The following is a 14,710-nucleotide window of genomic DNA, read 5'->3' on the forward strand; positions in this document are numbered from 1 at the left end:
GAGGATTGCTTGAGCTCAGAAGTTCTAGACCAGCCTGGACAACATGGCGAAATGCTGTCTCTACCAAAATACAAAAAAATTAGGCATGGTGGTGGGTGCCTATAGTCCCAGCTACTCAGGAGGCTGAGATGGGAGGATTGCTTGAGTCTGGGAGATGAAGGCTGCAGTGAGCTGTGTTTGTGCCACTGCACTCCAGCCTGGGCAACAGGGCAAGACCCCATCTCAAAAAAAAAAAAAAAATTAAGTAGGTATAGAGGCCAGAATGCCACAACTTACTAACAGAGGACTTGAAAGTAGGGGAAAAAGGAACAATATTTACTTTTGTCAAAAAGTAATAATTACTTTTTAAAGAAGTATAGCACATAGGAAGGAGAGAGAAAAAACAGTTCAAGGGAAGAGGCCAAGTTAAGGAAAGGTTTTTGTCTTGTTTTGTTATTGTTGACGGAAGATAGAGAAGTCCTAAAGTTATTTAGGGGTAGAGGAAACAAATTAGCAAAAAGAGAAACCAAACACTGGAGATTAAACAGGGTGGATTATGGTCTTAGATGGGAGGGAATGAGATCAAGAACACAAACATTCTAAGGATTAGTCTTAGAAAGGGGAATGCATGGCTGAAAAGAGGTAAGTCTTGACGGTAGATAGGAAGAAGTTGGGAATGGTCATGTCTAATAATTTACTTTTTTATCTGTGAAACAGGAGGCACAGTCAATTTGGCAGTTATAAAGAGGCTCGAGGAGAATAAAAGGTTTGTAATACCTCTTCCAGGGAACACAATAGTGAACCACTTAGGAACCATTTAGGAAGGACTGCTAGGCAATATTAGAAAGCCTGTGTAGCATATGGCCCTCTCAAATAGTTAGAGATGTTTTTAGACATTTAATAGGAATTAACATTAACAAAACCAAGAGACAAAGCCAAGTTCATGTCCCATAAAACACGGATATTTTATTCCAGCTCTAGGAAATGAAAAAGAAAAAAAAAAAAAAAAAAAAACAGAGGGAAACGCATCTTTCCACACACCATTCTAATTTAACTGACATTAATTCAGGGAAGCTAGAGCAGAAATATATGTTTATACATATAAATATGTATGTCTTTATACATACATAGATGTATTTTCAGATTTTAGTCTCACTGGAGTTCATGTCTTCATTTGTTGTTGTTGTTTTTTAATAAATGCCCTTAAAGGTCACCAAATGCAAGCTAAAACTTCTATCTATGCCTCCTCATCAATCATGTAATATCGTTTGCATTGCATTCACAGTTTCTGTGTTAACCACTTATTTAATTTATCAAATTGCACATTTGGAGATGTAAGGGGAAAATTTGTTTTAGGTAATACTCTATGTATCAGTTACCCATTACATGATTTTTTTCACCATTATTTGCAACTTCACACATCTTGTAGTTTTCTATGTAGTCTCTCTATGCAGTCTACTTCAGCTTCTAGTGCTGTACATATCTATATCTTCTGGGTGGGACTGCCCGTGATCCATGAGCTTGGGGTCAGGCATAAACTGTGTAGCACCTGATAAAGTATTAAAATGAAAAAAAAATTAGTCACTTAACAAATTTATTTTTGATACTGGGAAGACAACAGTGAACAAACCAGATAAAAAATATCTGGCGACATAGACCTAACGTTTCAGTTAGGTGAGACAAACTAATTAAATATATATCAAATGGTGGCTAAGTGCTGTGTGAAAAAAATGAAACAAAGAGGGCTATATGGAGTGCTTAGGTGATTTGTAATTTTAAATAGGGCAGCCAGGGAAAGCCTTCTGGAAAGGTGATATATGAGCCAAGAACAGAAGGTGAGGGTGTGCACCCTATAGATACCGGCAGTCAATGCCTTCCAGGATGAGCAGACGGCAAGTGTAATGAACCTGAGCCACGTCTGAGGAACCAAAATGGTTGGAACACAGTAGACAAGATGTGGTGTATGTAGGGGTGGCGGCGAGGCAGTGAGAGAGAGAGCGACAGGAGATGTGATCAGACAATGGAAAGCTAGGTCACATTGGGCTATGGTAAAGATTTTGGCTTTAAGTAACATGAGAAGCTACTGGACAATTTTGAGTAGAGGAGTGAATGATGCTATGTTTTTGAAAAGATCACTCTTGCCTGTGGAAAAGAAAATCTGTAAGAAAACAAGGAATAGAAGCAGGGAGACCAGTTAGAAAGCAATAACAGTACTCCAGAAGAGATGCTGAGGGCTTTAATTAGGAAAGTAGCAATGGAAGCAGTGAAAAGGTACCAGATTCTGGATAATGTTGAAGGTGGAATGGGAAGGATTTCCTAAATGAGTTGACTATGTCTTGTGAGAGAGACTCTTCAACTTGAGAAACTGGAAGAATGGAGGTCACATTTACTGAGATAGGGGAAAACATGGAAGAAGCAGGGTTAGGGAAAAACAAATGAATCATTAAGTTTTGGTTGTGTTAAATGTGAATTGCCTATTAAACATCTGAAGTACAAATGAGTCTTCTGGGTTAAGATTAGGAGACATGAAGAAGGTTAGGAGAATGTAGGAAAGAAGACTAAGGAGGAAAGCCAGTGAATGAGGTAAGAGAACCAAGAGGAAGAGAGGAGGAAGGAATTGAACCTGTGCCAAAGGTTACTGATGAATTGCATAAGATGGAGATTGAGAGTCGACTCCTAGATTTAGCAATGTGTGGATCACTGGTGATCTTGACAAGCTTCCTGTGTCCCAGGCAAGTAGCTAAGTTATTTTCATGTGTTATCCTATAATCTCACCATGAAGTAGATACTATTTTTACGTTGTCCTTATTTTACAGATAAGAAAATTTTAATTTGAAGAGGTTAAGTAACTTGACCAAAGTCATTCAGTTGATAAGTGGTGGAGCCAGGAATGAATCCACATTTGTCTGACCCCAACACGACAACCCAGGCTCTTCTTTAAAATTACGTTTATAGCAGTAAAAATATCGTACAAGTATTTTTAGTATTAAACATGATAATGCTCACAAAGTGCTGCATACAACACCTTGTGCATGGTAACTAGGCAAGAGACAGCTATTTCATATTTATTTTGTGACATAATACTAAAAACCTTTTTCCTGAAATTTGTTTTTATTTTAAATATGTTCAAAATCTGATTTGTCTTAAAATTAATTTTATTACATTTGGAACCATGCCTTTTCTGCATAAAGGAAGTTAATTTCCAGTTTTATAATGAAAACAAAGGAGAGAAATTAGAATACAATGATATATCTTATACCTATCTTTTCTGAAACATATATTATATCGGGACATACCTATGTGTAACTTCATCACCAAATATACTAACAGAACAACCAGATTCAAAGTAATTAGTATTTATGATGGTACAGGTAATGAAGCGCTCCACGGTATAAATTCTTAACTTCGTGTCCCTTTGGGGGTATGTTATAGAACTCATGTGATCTATTAACTTGGATGAAGAAAATTTGTCATTATTTTCACTTACCTTTGACTTAAATGGACATTTTCTTCAATAATGAATACAGGCAACAAAACACGATAGTATCAGCAGTACTTTAGATTTCTTTGTCACCAACAGAAACCACAGATATCTTATTACATTATTGTTAGAGATTAACTCAAAATATTCACACTCGGCACTAATTAAAAATTAAAAGTTTTCAGACCTATTGTTAGATATTGTTGTTTAATACACTTAAGGAAATTCATACATTACTATGTGTTTATTTTCTGCATTTGAAAACATTCTGGTAAGAGGTTGTAGCACATAAAAATGTTAGGAACACACTGGTGGTTCTGCTGATCTCTACTGCCATCTGGTGGGAACCATCAACTAAGCTCTCTAGCACTTCTAAATACTTCCTTAATCTATACTCTTATTCTAAATTTGGTGAAAGGTTCAGCTTATCCCAATTTCCTGAATTAGAAAGGCCCTTTTGCCTTTACATCACCCCTTAAAATTTCTTAAAAGGCTTCAAGATTTTAATTTACTAACAACTTAAAACAGAGATTATTAGCTAGAGTGATATGTTAACAGAATCCCCTATGGAGTTCTTCCTAAAATCTACCTGTTTAGAGGCCTCACCTCTGGAAATTGAGATTTATAATTCTTTAGTAGAGTCTGAACCTATGAATTTTGGAGAAAAAAAAAAACCCTCAAGTAATTGTGATATGGTTCTCTCTGGTTTAGAACCACTTAGTCTGTCATTTGATTTCTATCTTTTTAAAAAGCTTCATCTCATGCCCTTAATAAGCAATTAAGAATTATATCTTTCTTAGAAATTTCTTCAATCTCTTGAGTGGATTAAGGGCTCTCTTACCCTCTCAAAGAATGAACTGTCATAAAACTCATCTTGAATCTGAATGCCCTAATCATCATGATGCATTCCTTTGCACTTTTATATGTTTGCTTTCTAATAAGAATGTTTTCTGCTTAAAGTTTTTAGCAGACTTTTCAAAAAGCTGGTGTTATAACAAATAGGAAAGAAATATGTTTAAACTTATGAGACAGCAACGAATTATAGTCTCAAATAGCGCTTATGTGATATCTGGTAGTATCACATAACTAATAATTTAGTTCACATGTTATCTCATTGATATTTTAAGCAAGTTAGGTACAAAAAAACGGGACAGAAAACTAATAAATTCCTGAATGAAGTAAGATTGTTACAAATTCTATTTTGGTTTCTTGTGTATAAAATCAGGATGACATTCAGCATTCATCTTCTCAGCAACTCAAACACTTAAAGACACTCGTCACTATAAAGTACTTTGTCAACCTTTTCCATTCCTTTTTTCTCTCTGAGCTTCAGTCTGGCTGGTTTTTATTGACTTGTCTTTCAGTTCATTAAGTCTGTGCTTTCTGGTATATAGTCTGCTGTGAAACCCACCCAATGAGTTCTTAATTTCGGGTACTGTATTTTTCACTTCTAGAACAGCCACTAGGGTTTTTTTTGTTAACAGATTCTAAGTCCCTGTGACATTCTCCACATTTTCATCTATTTTGTCCATCATTTTTTCCTATTTATTAATTATAATTATTGTAAAGTCCTTTCAGTTAAATATTAACAATATTAATATTGTTAAAGTCCTTTTCAGTTAACGTCAATATTAAGTCATCTGTGGGTCTGCTGTTGCTGTTGTATTTATTTGTTTTTTCTTCTGACTATCAATCACATCTTCCTGCATTTTTGCGTAACTACTACTTTGTTTGTTTGTATGGTGGACATTGTGTATGAAAGAAAGGTAGAAGCTCCAGAAAGGTGGAAGCTCTTTAGAAAGGGTGAAACACTTATCATCTCAATCTAGTCAGGCATTGCGCTGGGTCTGGGGTGCGTTGTAGTTTTAGTAAAAGTCAGTTAACTTCTGGTTCCTCCCAGTACAGGTATGGCACTCCCAAGCTTCTGACTGACATCTGATTAGTTTCTGTCTCCTCAGCCCCCCAAAATTGTAAGAAATTAGGTTTTGCCGTTAAGACGTTTTGAGTTTGGCTATTTAGTCTCCGAATCTACAAAAAATCTGTCAACTACCATAAGGGGGACATGAGTCACGCGTATGTGGTACATCCCTTCTTTCTCGAAGAATTGGCAAACTATTCTGCAAAAGGTCAGTAGCAAATATTTTTGACTTTGTGAACCACATGGTCTCTGTCACAACTGCTCGGCTCTGCCACTGTAGTGTAAAAGCAGCCATAGACAATATATAGATGAATGTGTGTGGGTATGTTCTAATAAAATGTTATTTATAGACATTGAGATCTGAATTTCATGTAATTTTTACTTGTTACAAAATATTATTTTTTATTTTTTCAACCATCACTGTTAGCTTGCAGAATATATGAAAATAGTGAGTCAGAGGTGGCATACCAGCCATAGTTTACCAACCTCTGCTTTAGAGGGACATTAATCTTGTAATTAATGAGATTTCATTCTGCTTTCATCGGATGCTTGAAGAGATCTATGACACCAAATTTCTAAATTTGTAATTCCCATAATAATAATTTTCTCGATTAATGTACATGAGATTGTAGAAAACAACTCATATTCAGAGCCACAACATACAGTTGGACAGTACATCAATCTACTCTATATGGTGAAATGTGGTAGCCATGGCTGGGCTCACTAGGTAAGTAACTTACTCCTAAAGTGTGCTCAATGAAAATATGTTTCTCAGCAAAATGGCTAATTACTCTAGGCAAATGATAATAATGACATATTTTAATATCCACTGATACCCCTTAGTTTATCTCTGGCATTGTAGTTAGTGCTTTACATGCAATATCTCATTTAATCTTTACAACCATGCAAGAACTATTATGGTTCCCTTTTTGTTGGATGAGGAGGCTGAGGCTCGAGGTGTTTGATAACTTGTCCCAGGTAACAGAGCTAGTAAATGTTGGATCCAACAGAAATTTATTTCTCATGGTTCTAAAGACTGAAATTCTGAGATCAGGGTGCCAACGTGGTCAGGTTCTGGTGAAGGCCCTCTTCTGGCTTGTAGACAGCCTAGTTCTCAATGTATTGTCACATGGCAGAGAGTAGAGGAAAGTAAGCTCTCTCAAGATTCATAGGAGCACTACTAATCCCATTCATGAAGGCCCCACCCTCATCACCTCAACTAATTCTAATCACCTCTCTGTGGTTTACAAGCCACCCAGTCTATGGTGTTTTTACAGTAGCTCAAACTGACCAAGACATAGATGATAAGAATGAGTGGCACTGGCATCTCTTTCTCCCTCTGCATTATCTCCTTAGAATGCTTTTCATATGCCACATCACCCAAGACAGGCAATAAAGGATTCCATCATCCAGATGTGTGAAGAAAAGACATTAGCTCGGGAAGGTTTTGGTCCCACTGTTAAGCTGCAGTATGCTTCATCTTCACAAAGATACTCTGTAATTAACAAGCATTTGGAAAAATGACCATATTATATTCTTGTGAGAATATGGTCACCTGTAGATTATTCAGAGACTCTAAAAACTGTATAACTTGTCTTGATTAAAAAGGAGAGAGGACAGAGGAAAAGAGTAAAACTCAAATCAGGTTTGTTATTCAATGAGAGTTTATATAAAGATTAAGTGAGAGAGAAGGAGACTGAAATTAGAGACTGAATTCCGGTTTTAAATTAGATAATCTATACACAATGGAAAGAGCTTGGACTTTGATGTCAAGAAGATCTAGGCCATAAACATAACTGCGCCGCTCACAAGCTCTATGATTTGGTGCAACTGATTTTAGCTCCCAGATTCTCAGTCTCTTCATCATAAAATGGGAATAATTACCGATCCGGCAGAGGTTTTTGTTTTACTTTGTGGGTAAGTGCTGAATAACACATTTCTAGCTCCCTGCATTACAGTATGTGCTTGATAAAAGGTGGATACTATTATTATTCCCCAACCTCTGAGTTAGTCACCTTTCCTTTGCAGTAAGACAACTTAATGGGTTTTACCATTCACATTGTACATGTAGATAAAACTATGCAAATCAATATGAATACATTGTCAAAATGGTATCAAACACTCTGTCACCTTCTTTTTGATCACAGTAAAATCATGGTAGTATTTTTTTAGAAAGCATAATTGTCACTGTTTGGTTCCACAAAGTATTTATTGCCAGTATGGAATACTAGCAACATTACAAGTCTTAAGATTGACAGGGAGACTGACAGGTAAATAGCACAAAAAATGGAAGCTTACATTTCTTTATGTAGGTGTGACTTGTACCTTTAAATTTCTAGAATCTAGAAAGGCCCATTTTCCCCCACCTGACAAAATAGCTCATATTTATAACGTTATATGAAATGTTTCACCCAATCAACCTCTCAGTGCTACTCTGTATCCTCACATACAAAGATCTATATTATGAACTATGTGGTAATTTAAAACAATCCCAGGCACCTAAGTGCCTCATAACCTAAAAAGAAATGCAAACCACAGATACAAGAAAGACAAAATATTTACGGAGAAAACGCATCTGTAAGTTCAAACCAATAATGATAATGCTATCAAATTATTTAAGAAAAGAATGAAAACGAAACAATTATTCCCAACAAACCTGAGGTGGACACTGATTTGGTCTTTGCTTCAGAGCTGAGTTCTGTTGGCAAAGGCACTGAGTGTTGTTTCAAGACGTGAGTTGTTTTTCCAGATACTTGTATTTCGGCAGAGGATCCTAACTGTTTACCAAAAAGATTTTTCCTTGATAAGTAAATCGTTTTACTGAGAGAATAAAACATCTTTAAAAAATTATACCAAATTCCTTCATCTACTTTCTTATTTTATCCTCGACCTCTGTCCAGTACCCTCATTACAAGCCAACACCCACCCAAACACAACTCAATGTGGACCGTCTTGTTCCATTTAAACTTTACCTTAGTTTTTTCCTTAGGTTGAGGAAGTGACTCTTTTTTGTTGCTTTTCGTCCACAGTGATTTAACTGTTTCAAAAATTTGCTGGCTTGTAGCATATATCTTTTTCCCTGTTACCTAAATAAAACAAAAAGGAAGTCAAATAACATATATTTTTAAAAGTTAAAATAAAAATACATTTTAGATTTGTCAGGTATTTTATATGAACACTCAGGTAGGAATCAATAAAGATATAAATCTCTAAATCATATAACACAAAGCACCATTTCTAAAATCTTATGTGAAAAAACTGTGGTGTCATACAAAGGGCTATAAGAAATGTATAATCTGCATTCACAACGTAACATATAAATCTAAAACTATGCCTACATTATTTTTTAAAATTTTTTCAGCTTTATTGAGATCAGGTTGACATATTAAAAAACTGTATCTATTTAAGGTATATAACATGGTGATATAAGTGAAAACTGTGTCTATTAACAGGAGTTTTGGGAAAAAACTGCTGACTGAGAAAATTAGATTTTTAACAAGCTACAAAGTTAATGCTTTGGCTTAAAATTTTATGGGGCTTTCTCCATTCCTAAAGAAATAAAAGGAATCAGCTAATTCTTCCAAAGAATATTCTTCTTTTTGGTAGAAAGGTAAAAATAAACATTGATCGGTAAATATACTCAAGCAGAGGCTGGGATGCTCACTGAATTCCTCAAGTTACTGTCATTTTCATTCGTCTCTCTTTCTCTTTGAAAATCTGCTTCTGATTTCTTCTTTTTTCCTATTCTTCTCCAATCCTTTTGTTCATTCGGATTAAAGTAATTTCAACAGCCATTAATTTTTCAAGTTTTAAAGATGTTTTGAGGGGCTTTCCCAGATTACAATTTCTACAAACATATTTGTTTTAAAAATTAGGTTTCCATCCTCAAATAGAAATATTTTTATTGTTTTTCCTAAGTATATACCCACACTTGAAAAGTTAAGTAATACAGTAGTAAAAAGAAATTCCTCTTCCTCCCCAAATATAACCTTTGTTAACAGTTATACATATTCTTCCTGAATTTTTACTCATATATACATTAAATATACACAAACAAATTTTAAAACAAATATAATGTTAACATTTATAGATCTTTCAAAAAAGATGAAGTAGTTCTGTATGTACTGGCTTGAATGGAAGTTCATGATGAACCACTAATTTGAAAAAGTTGCAGAATAGATTATATAATACAATCTCAATTATGTTTTCAATTAAATTTTCAAAATAAATTACATATGTATTTAGTTTGTTTTCCTTTTTACATACAAATGAGATCACAGGAAACATATTATTCTGAGATAGGATTTTTTAAAAGCTTGACAATATTTCACAGGCATGGTTCTACATCATTTTATATACTCTTAGATCTACTTTTTAAAATTGCTGCTTAGTTTAGTATTCTATAATGGATGTGCCACAATTTGTTAAACAAATTCCCTATTGAGGCACAATGATTTACCAAATCCCCTGTTGGTAAGCATATGAGCCGTTTTCCTTTTTGGGGGTAGAGGGATGACAAGTATAAGCAATGATGAAATTAGCATCCTTACACATACAATTGGGGCCATAACCCTTACAGTATTTCCTCAGGATACATTCCTAGAGTTGAAATTTCTGCACTGAAGAGTATACACATTTTAATTTTTGACACTATTACCATGCTGCTCTCCGGAAAGTCAGCAATATACTGCGGCAATTTACAGTCCCATCAAGAGTATAAGTCTGTTTTCCTACCCTGTTTACCACCAGTGATATTATAAGTCTTCTAAATCTTTGTGAAATTCAAAGGCTAAAAACCAATATCTAAATGGTTTTCCAAATCTGCATTTATTTGATTGTTGATAAAATCAAGTATCTTATATATATTAGGCCATTTATGTTTCTTATTATATAGATTGCTTGTTCATGTATTTTTTTCATTTTCCCAGAAGGCACATTCATCTTTTGCTCATTGATTTATAGGAGTTCTTAATACATGAAGGATATTCATACTTTGTCATATATGTAACAAATAGTTTTCCCAGTTTTTCATGTATCCACTAACTTTGTGTATGGTATTTTGTAATCTACAGAAATGTATTAATTTTGATGTAATCAGATATGTCAACTTTTTCTTTGATGGCTTGTGTATTATATTTTGCTTAAGAAAGCCTTTCTTATCTCAAAATTAAACAGGTATTCCTCTTTTTCTTCTCATACTTTTTATAGTATTCTAGTTTATGGTTAGATCTTTATTCCACCTAGAATTAGTTTTCTCATGATAGTTGGTAAAGGTCTGAGTATTTTTCCAAACAGCCAATTATTCCAACACATTTCCTGAAAAAAAATCCATCCTTTCCATTACACACTGATCTGGAATGCCACCTGTACCACATGTCAATCCCCTACCCAGTTGTGTACAAAGATATACTCAATATAATGTTTTGGATATTCTTTTTTGTCCTCTTGATCTATTTTACTGTCTATGCTGTAGTAACCAATACACAGTAGACAGACAATAAATACTATGTGCATGAATGTCATACTCCATTCAAATACAGGACTTTTGTAAGAACTGAATTACATTTCTAGATTTTGAAACACTTGCCGTATTTGAACATTTAGTCTTTTCATCTAGAAACAGGATATATCACCAAAGATATTCAAGACTTTTTGTTAAACATCCTTCACATATAAGTGAGATCAAACAGTATTTGTCTCTCTGTGTTCTGTTTTATTTGTCTGAGTATAATGTCCTCTGGGTTCATCCATTCTGTTGCAAATGGCAGAGTTTCCTTTTCTAATGGCTAAATACCACTCTGTTACATATGTGTACTGCATTTTCTTTATCCATTAATCCACGGAGAGACACTCAGGTTGTTTCTAATCTTGACTATCGCAAATAATGCTGCAATGAGCATGGAAGTACATATATCTCTTCAAGACACTGATTGCATTGTTTATATATATATATATATATATATACCCAGAATACAAGCAGAAAGTAGAATGGAGGTTGCCAGGGGTTAGGGGTGAGGTAAATGAGGTCAAAGGGTACAAACTTTCAGTCATAAGATGAACAAGTTCTGGGTATATTATGTGCTGCAAGGGGATGTGTTAACCTGATTGTAATAATCATTATATAATGTATATGTACATCAAGTCATCATGTTGTACACCTTGAATATATTTGATCTTTATTCATCAATTAAATATTGTGAAAATTTAAAAATGCCCTTCTGTAAAGTTTGATAGTTTTTTTTTCTTTTAAATAGGCCTTAAAACATTATTTGGTTAGTTTATTCCTATTTTATAGTTTTCAAAGACAGACTACTTTTTTTTTGACTACTTGTTACTCTTTACATGTTAACAAAAATATTGTGAGGAAAATTATAAAAAGCAAACAGTAATTCCATCTTGAAGTATATTTTCAAAATGATGAATAACTGGAGTGAGACTTGCATTTTTCAAAGACTTTCTGGACTAACATTTCTTAAACTTTTTAATATCATAGATGCCTTGGAGAAGCTCCTGAAAGCTATAGGTCCTTTCCTTCAGGAAAATAGAGACACCGTATAAAAGCTCTCACCTGACATCCTTTTAAGAGACTTGACTAATAAAACTTTTTAAAAATTTATTATAAATGATGTTTGTAGAATGCTGAATATTCATTCCTATCAGGCGCTCTCCAATATGCCAAAGTATTATCTTTCACAATTTGATTAGTATGCTTGTCAAAAATAAGTTGCTTTTTTCCTCAAGTTGCTACATCAGTTTTACTTGTAATTAAACAATCTAAATGTAACATAATATGATAAAATATGAGTGTAAAAAGAATTACTGTTTCTAGGAAAATTAAATTAAATGCTTCATAAAGACTGAAATATGAATGGCTAAAAAATAACTGCTATGAAAATTAGACATGAGTAAGACAATTATAACAGATGGGAGAAATATAAACTAAATCCATCTAAAAGATTCAGCACTCATTATTTTTTTTAATGTTTTTAACTGTTCATTCTATTTTAAAGGAACCTAATCTGGAAATTGTAGAAGACATATTACAAATATGGCTTATGGTTAGAATGATGTTATGGATCTTTAACCAGGAAACCAATACTCAAAGAAAAGTCCTACTTCAAAATAGAGAAAAAAGAAAAAAAATGGTTTTTTTGAGATGGAGTCTCACTCTGTCGCCCAGGCTGGAGTGCAGTGGTGAGATCTCAGCTTACTGCAACCTCCGCCTCCATGAGTAGCTGGAATTACAGGCACCCGCCACCAGGCCTGGCTAATATTTGTATTTTCACTAGAGATGGGGTTTCACAATATTGGCCAGGCTGAAGAAGGACATTTATGTTTTAATCTGAAGTAAAACTGAGGGTATATATATTTATATTTTTTTACAACTCACTGTTTTAACATTTTAAATTGTTAACTATTGGTCCTGGTTATGACAAATAAGGTTTTTCTTGTACACACATGACTTTTCATAAAGTTTTGGCTAGGAGGGTGTGCATAGATTCCCTAAAGTCCATCATGGATCTCAGGTTAAGAAAAACATTACAGGCCGGTCGCGGCAGCTCACGCCAGTTATCCCAGCACTTTGGGAGGCTGAGGCAGGCAGATCATGAGGTCAAGCAGTTCAAGACAAGCCGGACCAATATGGTGAAACCATGTCTCTACTAAAAATACAAAAATGAGCCAGGCATGGTGGTGCACACCTGTAGTCCCAGCTACTTGGGAGGCTGAGGCAGGAGAATCACTTGAACCCGGGAGGCACAGGTTGCAGTGATCCAAGATCGTGCCACTGCACTCTAGCCTAGGCGACAGAGCAAGACTCCATCTGAAAAAATATATATATATTTGAATTTGTCAGATATTACATGTGATATAGTCAAAAGAAAAGCAAGGATTTCAACTCTAGGAATTTAAGTAACAATTATTATTTACTCTAGAAGAACATTTAAAAATCAATCTCTTTTTTTAAATTTTTTTATTGCATTTTCACAAGCCCATTCAAAAGTGGGTGAAGGATATGAAAATCTCTTATACTAGGAAAATTTTATTTGAAGTTCAGCAATTCTTTTGTTTTGCCTTTTGTAAAAGTAATATTCATATTTTATTTTAAAAAATAAAAATAAGACATATACTATGATCTCATTCTTATCTGCCTATTCAAACATCTGTTTTTCTGTCTCTGTGTATGCATGGTAAGCTGTCTAGAAGAACATTCCATCCAAATGTTTATATGGATATTTATACGGATATGTCTGCCTTTTGAAATTTCTTTACATATTGATTGATTCCATTCTTACTTAGGCTTTTAGGCCTATCACTGTAGGCCTCTTTACTGCTGAGAGGAAAATGTGAGTAGGTTAACATGAAAACAGCTTATGGACAGCCAAACACATCCAACACGACTGACTTAAAAGCAACTGTATTGGTTTTGATTCTGTGGGTATTTTATTGTTGTTTGTTTAAAAAGTGAATTACCTAAATATTTCCGCTAATATTAAACTCATTGGGTTGAGTATTTTTTCTTTTATATCTAATGAATTTAAAGATGATTATTTGTGTGGAGTTTTAACTGAAGGAGGTTAAAACAGAAGCAGAAATTAAGCCATCTGTTGGATAATATTTGAAAAACTGGAAAAAAAATGTTAGAATGAAAAATTACCAATAGACAAGGAAACCTTCTATTACCACTCCTGCTCAAGACCGTATTGGAAAGCCTAGCCAGAACAATCAGGAAGAAGAAAGAAATAATGGGTATCCAAATAAAAAAGGGGAAGTTGGACGATCCAAGATGGCCGTTTAGGAACAGCTCAGGATTGCAGCTCCCAGTGAAAGCGCAGAGGGTGAGTGGACGCCGCGTTTTTATTGCCCACACCCTAGGAAATTCCCGGGCAGAGGTGCTCCACGCTCGCCAGCACGGCTGTTGTGGCCAGCGCCGCTGCTCTGCCCCGCGCGGCTGCTTTGTCGGCGCCCCGGAGCCGCGGTTCTCCGTACAAAATACACCGGTCCGGGGGCCATTTTGGCTGGCGATTGGAGCCACAGAAAGTCGCCCATTTGTCGGTTCAAAAAGGGGACTGAGCAGAGAACCAGGACAGTAGATTCCAGGGCAAAAAAAAAAAAAAAAAAAAAGCACCACAAACCTCAGTGCCGCTGTTTAAGCCAGCGCAGTGAGTGGCCGCAGGGGAAAACAAACAGACCCCGGCGCCTCTTCAACAGGCGACTGGAACACCAACTTAAAAAAGGCTCTGAGGCAGGGAGCCAGGCGATCAGGCTCGGCTGGCTCCACCCCCACGAAAGAACAGCAACCAGAAACTCTGGATTGAGAGTTTCACAGCAAG

The 14,710-nt window shown here is 35.2% G+C and overlaps 1 protein-coding gene across 1 annotated transcript; it reads right to left on the bottom strand.

Annotated features, from left to right (window-relative positions):
- Positions 1-925: 925 nt before the first annotated feature.
- On the bottom strand, positions 926-14,390 carry LOC116545812 (MICOS complex subunit MIC27-like). Its single transcript, XM_032272257.1, has 5 exons — positions 14,248-14,390; positions 13,620-13,710; positions 8,351-8,464; positions 8,035-8,155; positions 926-1,528 (listed from the first exon to the last, which is right to left on the bottom strand). The coding sequence occupies exons 1-5, from the start codon at positions 14,388-14,390 to the stop codon at positions 1,440-1,442; spliced, it is 558 nt and encodes a 185-aa protein (XP_032128148.1). The 3' UTR covers positions 926-1,439.
- Positions 14,391-14,710: the final 320 nt, after the last annotated feature.

The sequence above is a fragment of the Sapajus apella genome, unplaced genomic scaffold, assembly GCF_009761245.1.
Source record: "Sapajus apella isolate SASKATOON/1434 unplaced genomic scaffold, GSC_monkey_1.0 scaffold381, whole genome shotgun sequence".
In the NCBI taxonomy this organism is placed as follows: Eukaryota; Metazoa; Chordata; class Mammalia; order Primates; family Cebidae; genus Sapajus; species Sapajus apella.

Bases quoted from the DNA above. Each gene is read 5' to 3' on its own strand.
- LOC116545812 (XM_032272257.1), bottom strand. From the start codon at position 14,390: ATGGCCCCCGGACCGGTGTATTTTGTACGGAGAACCGCGGCTCCGGGG. The intron at 13,711-14,247 runs GTGTGGGCAATA...TTTTCCTCTCAG, and splicing joins CTGCCCGGGAATTTCCTAGG to CAGTAAAGAGGCCTACAGTG. The intron at 8,465-13,619 runs GTATAAATATCC...TGTTTTATTTAG, and splicing joins TTCAAAAGGCAGACATATCC to GTAACAGGGAAAAAGATATA.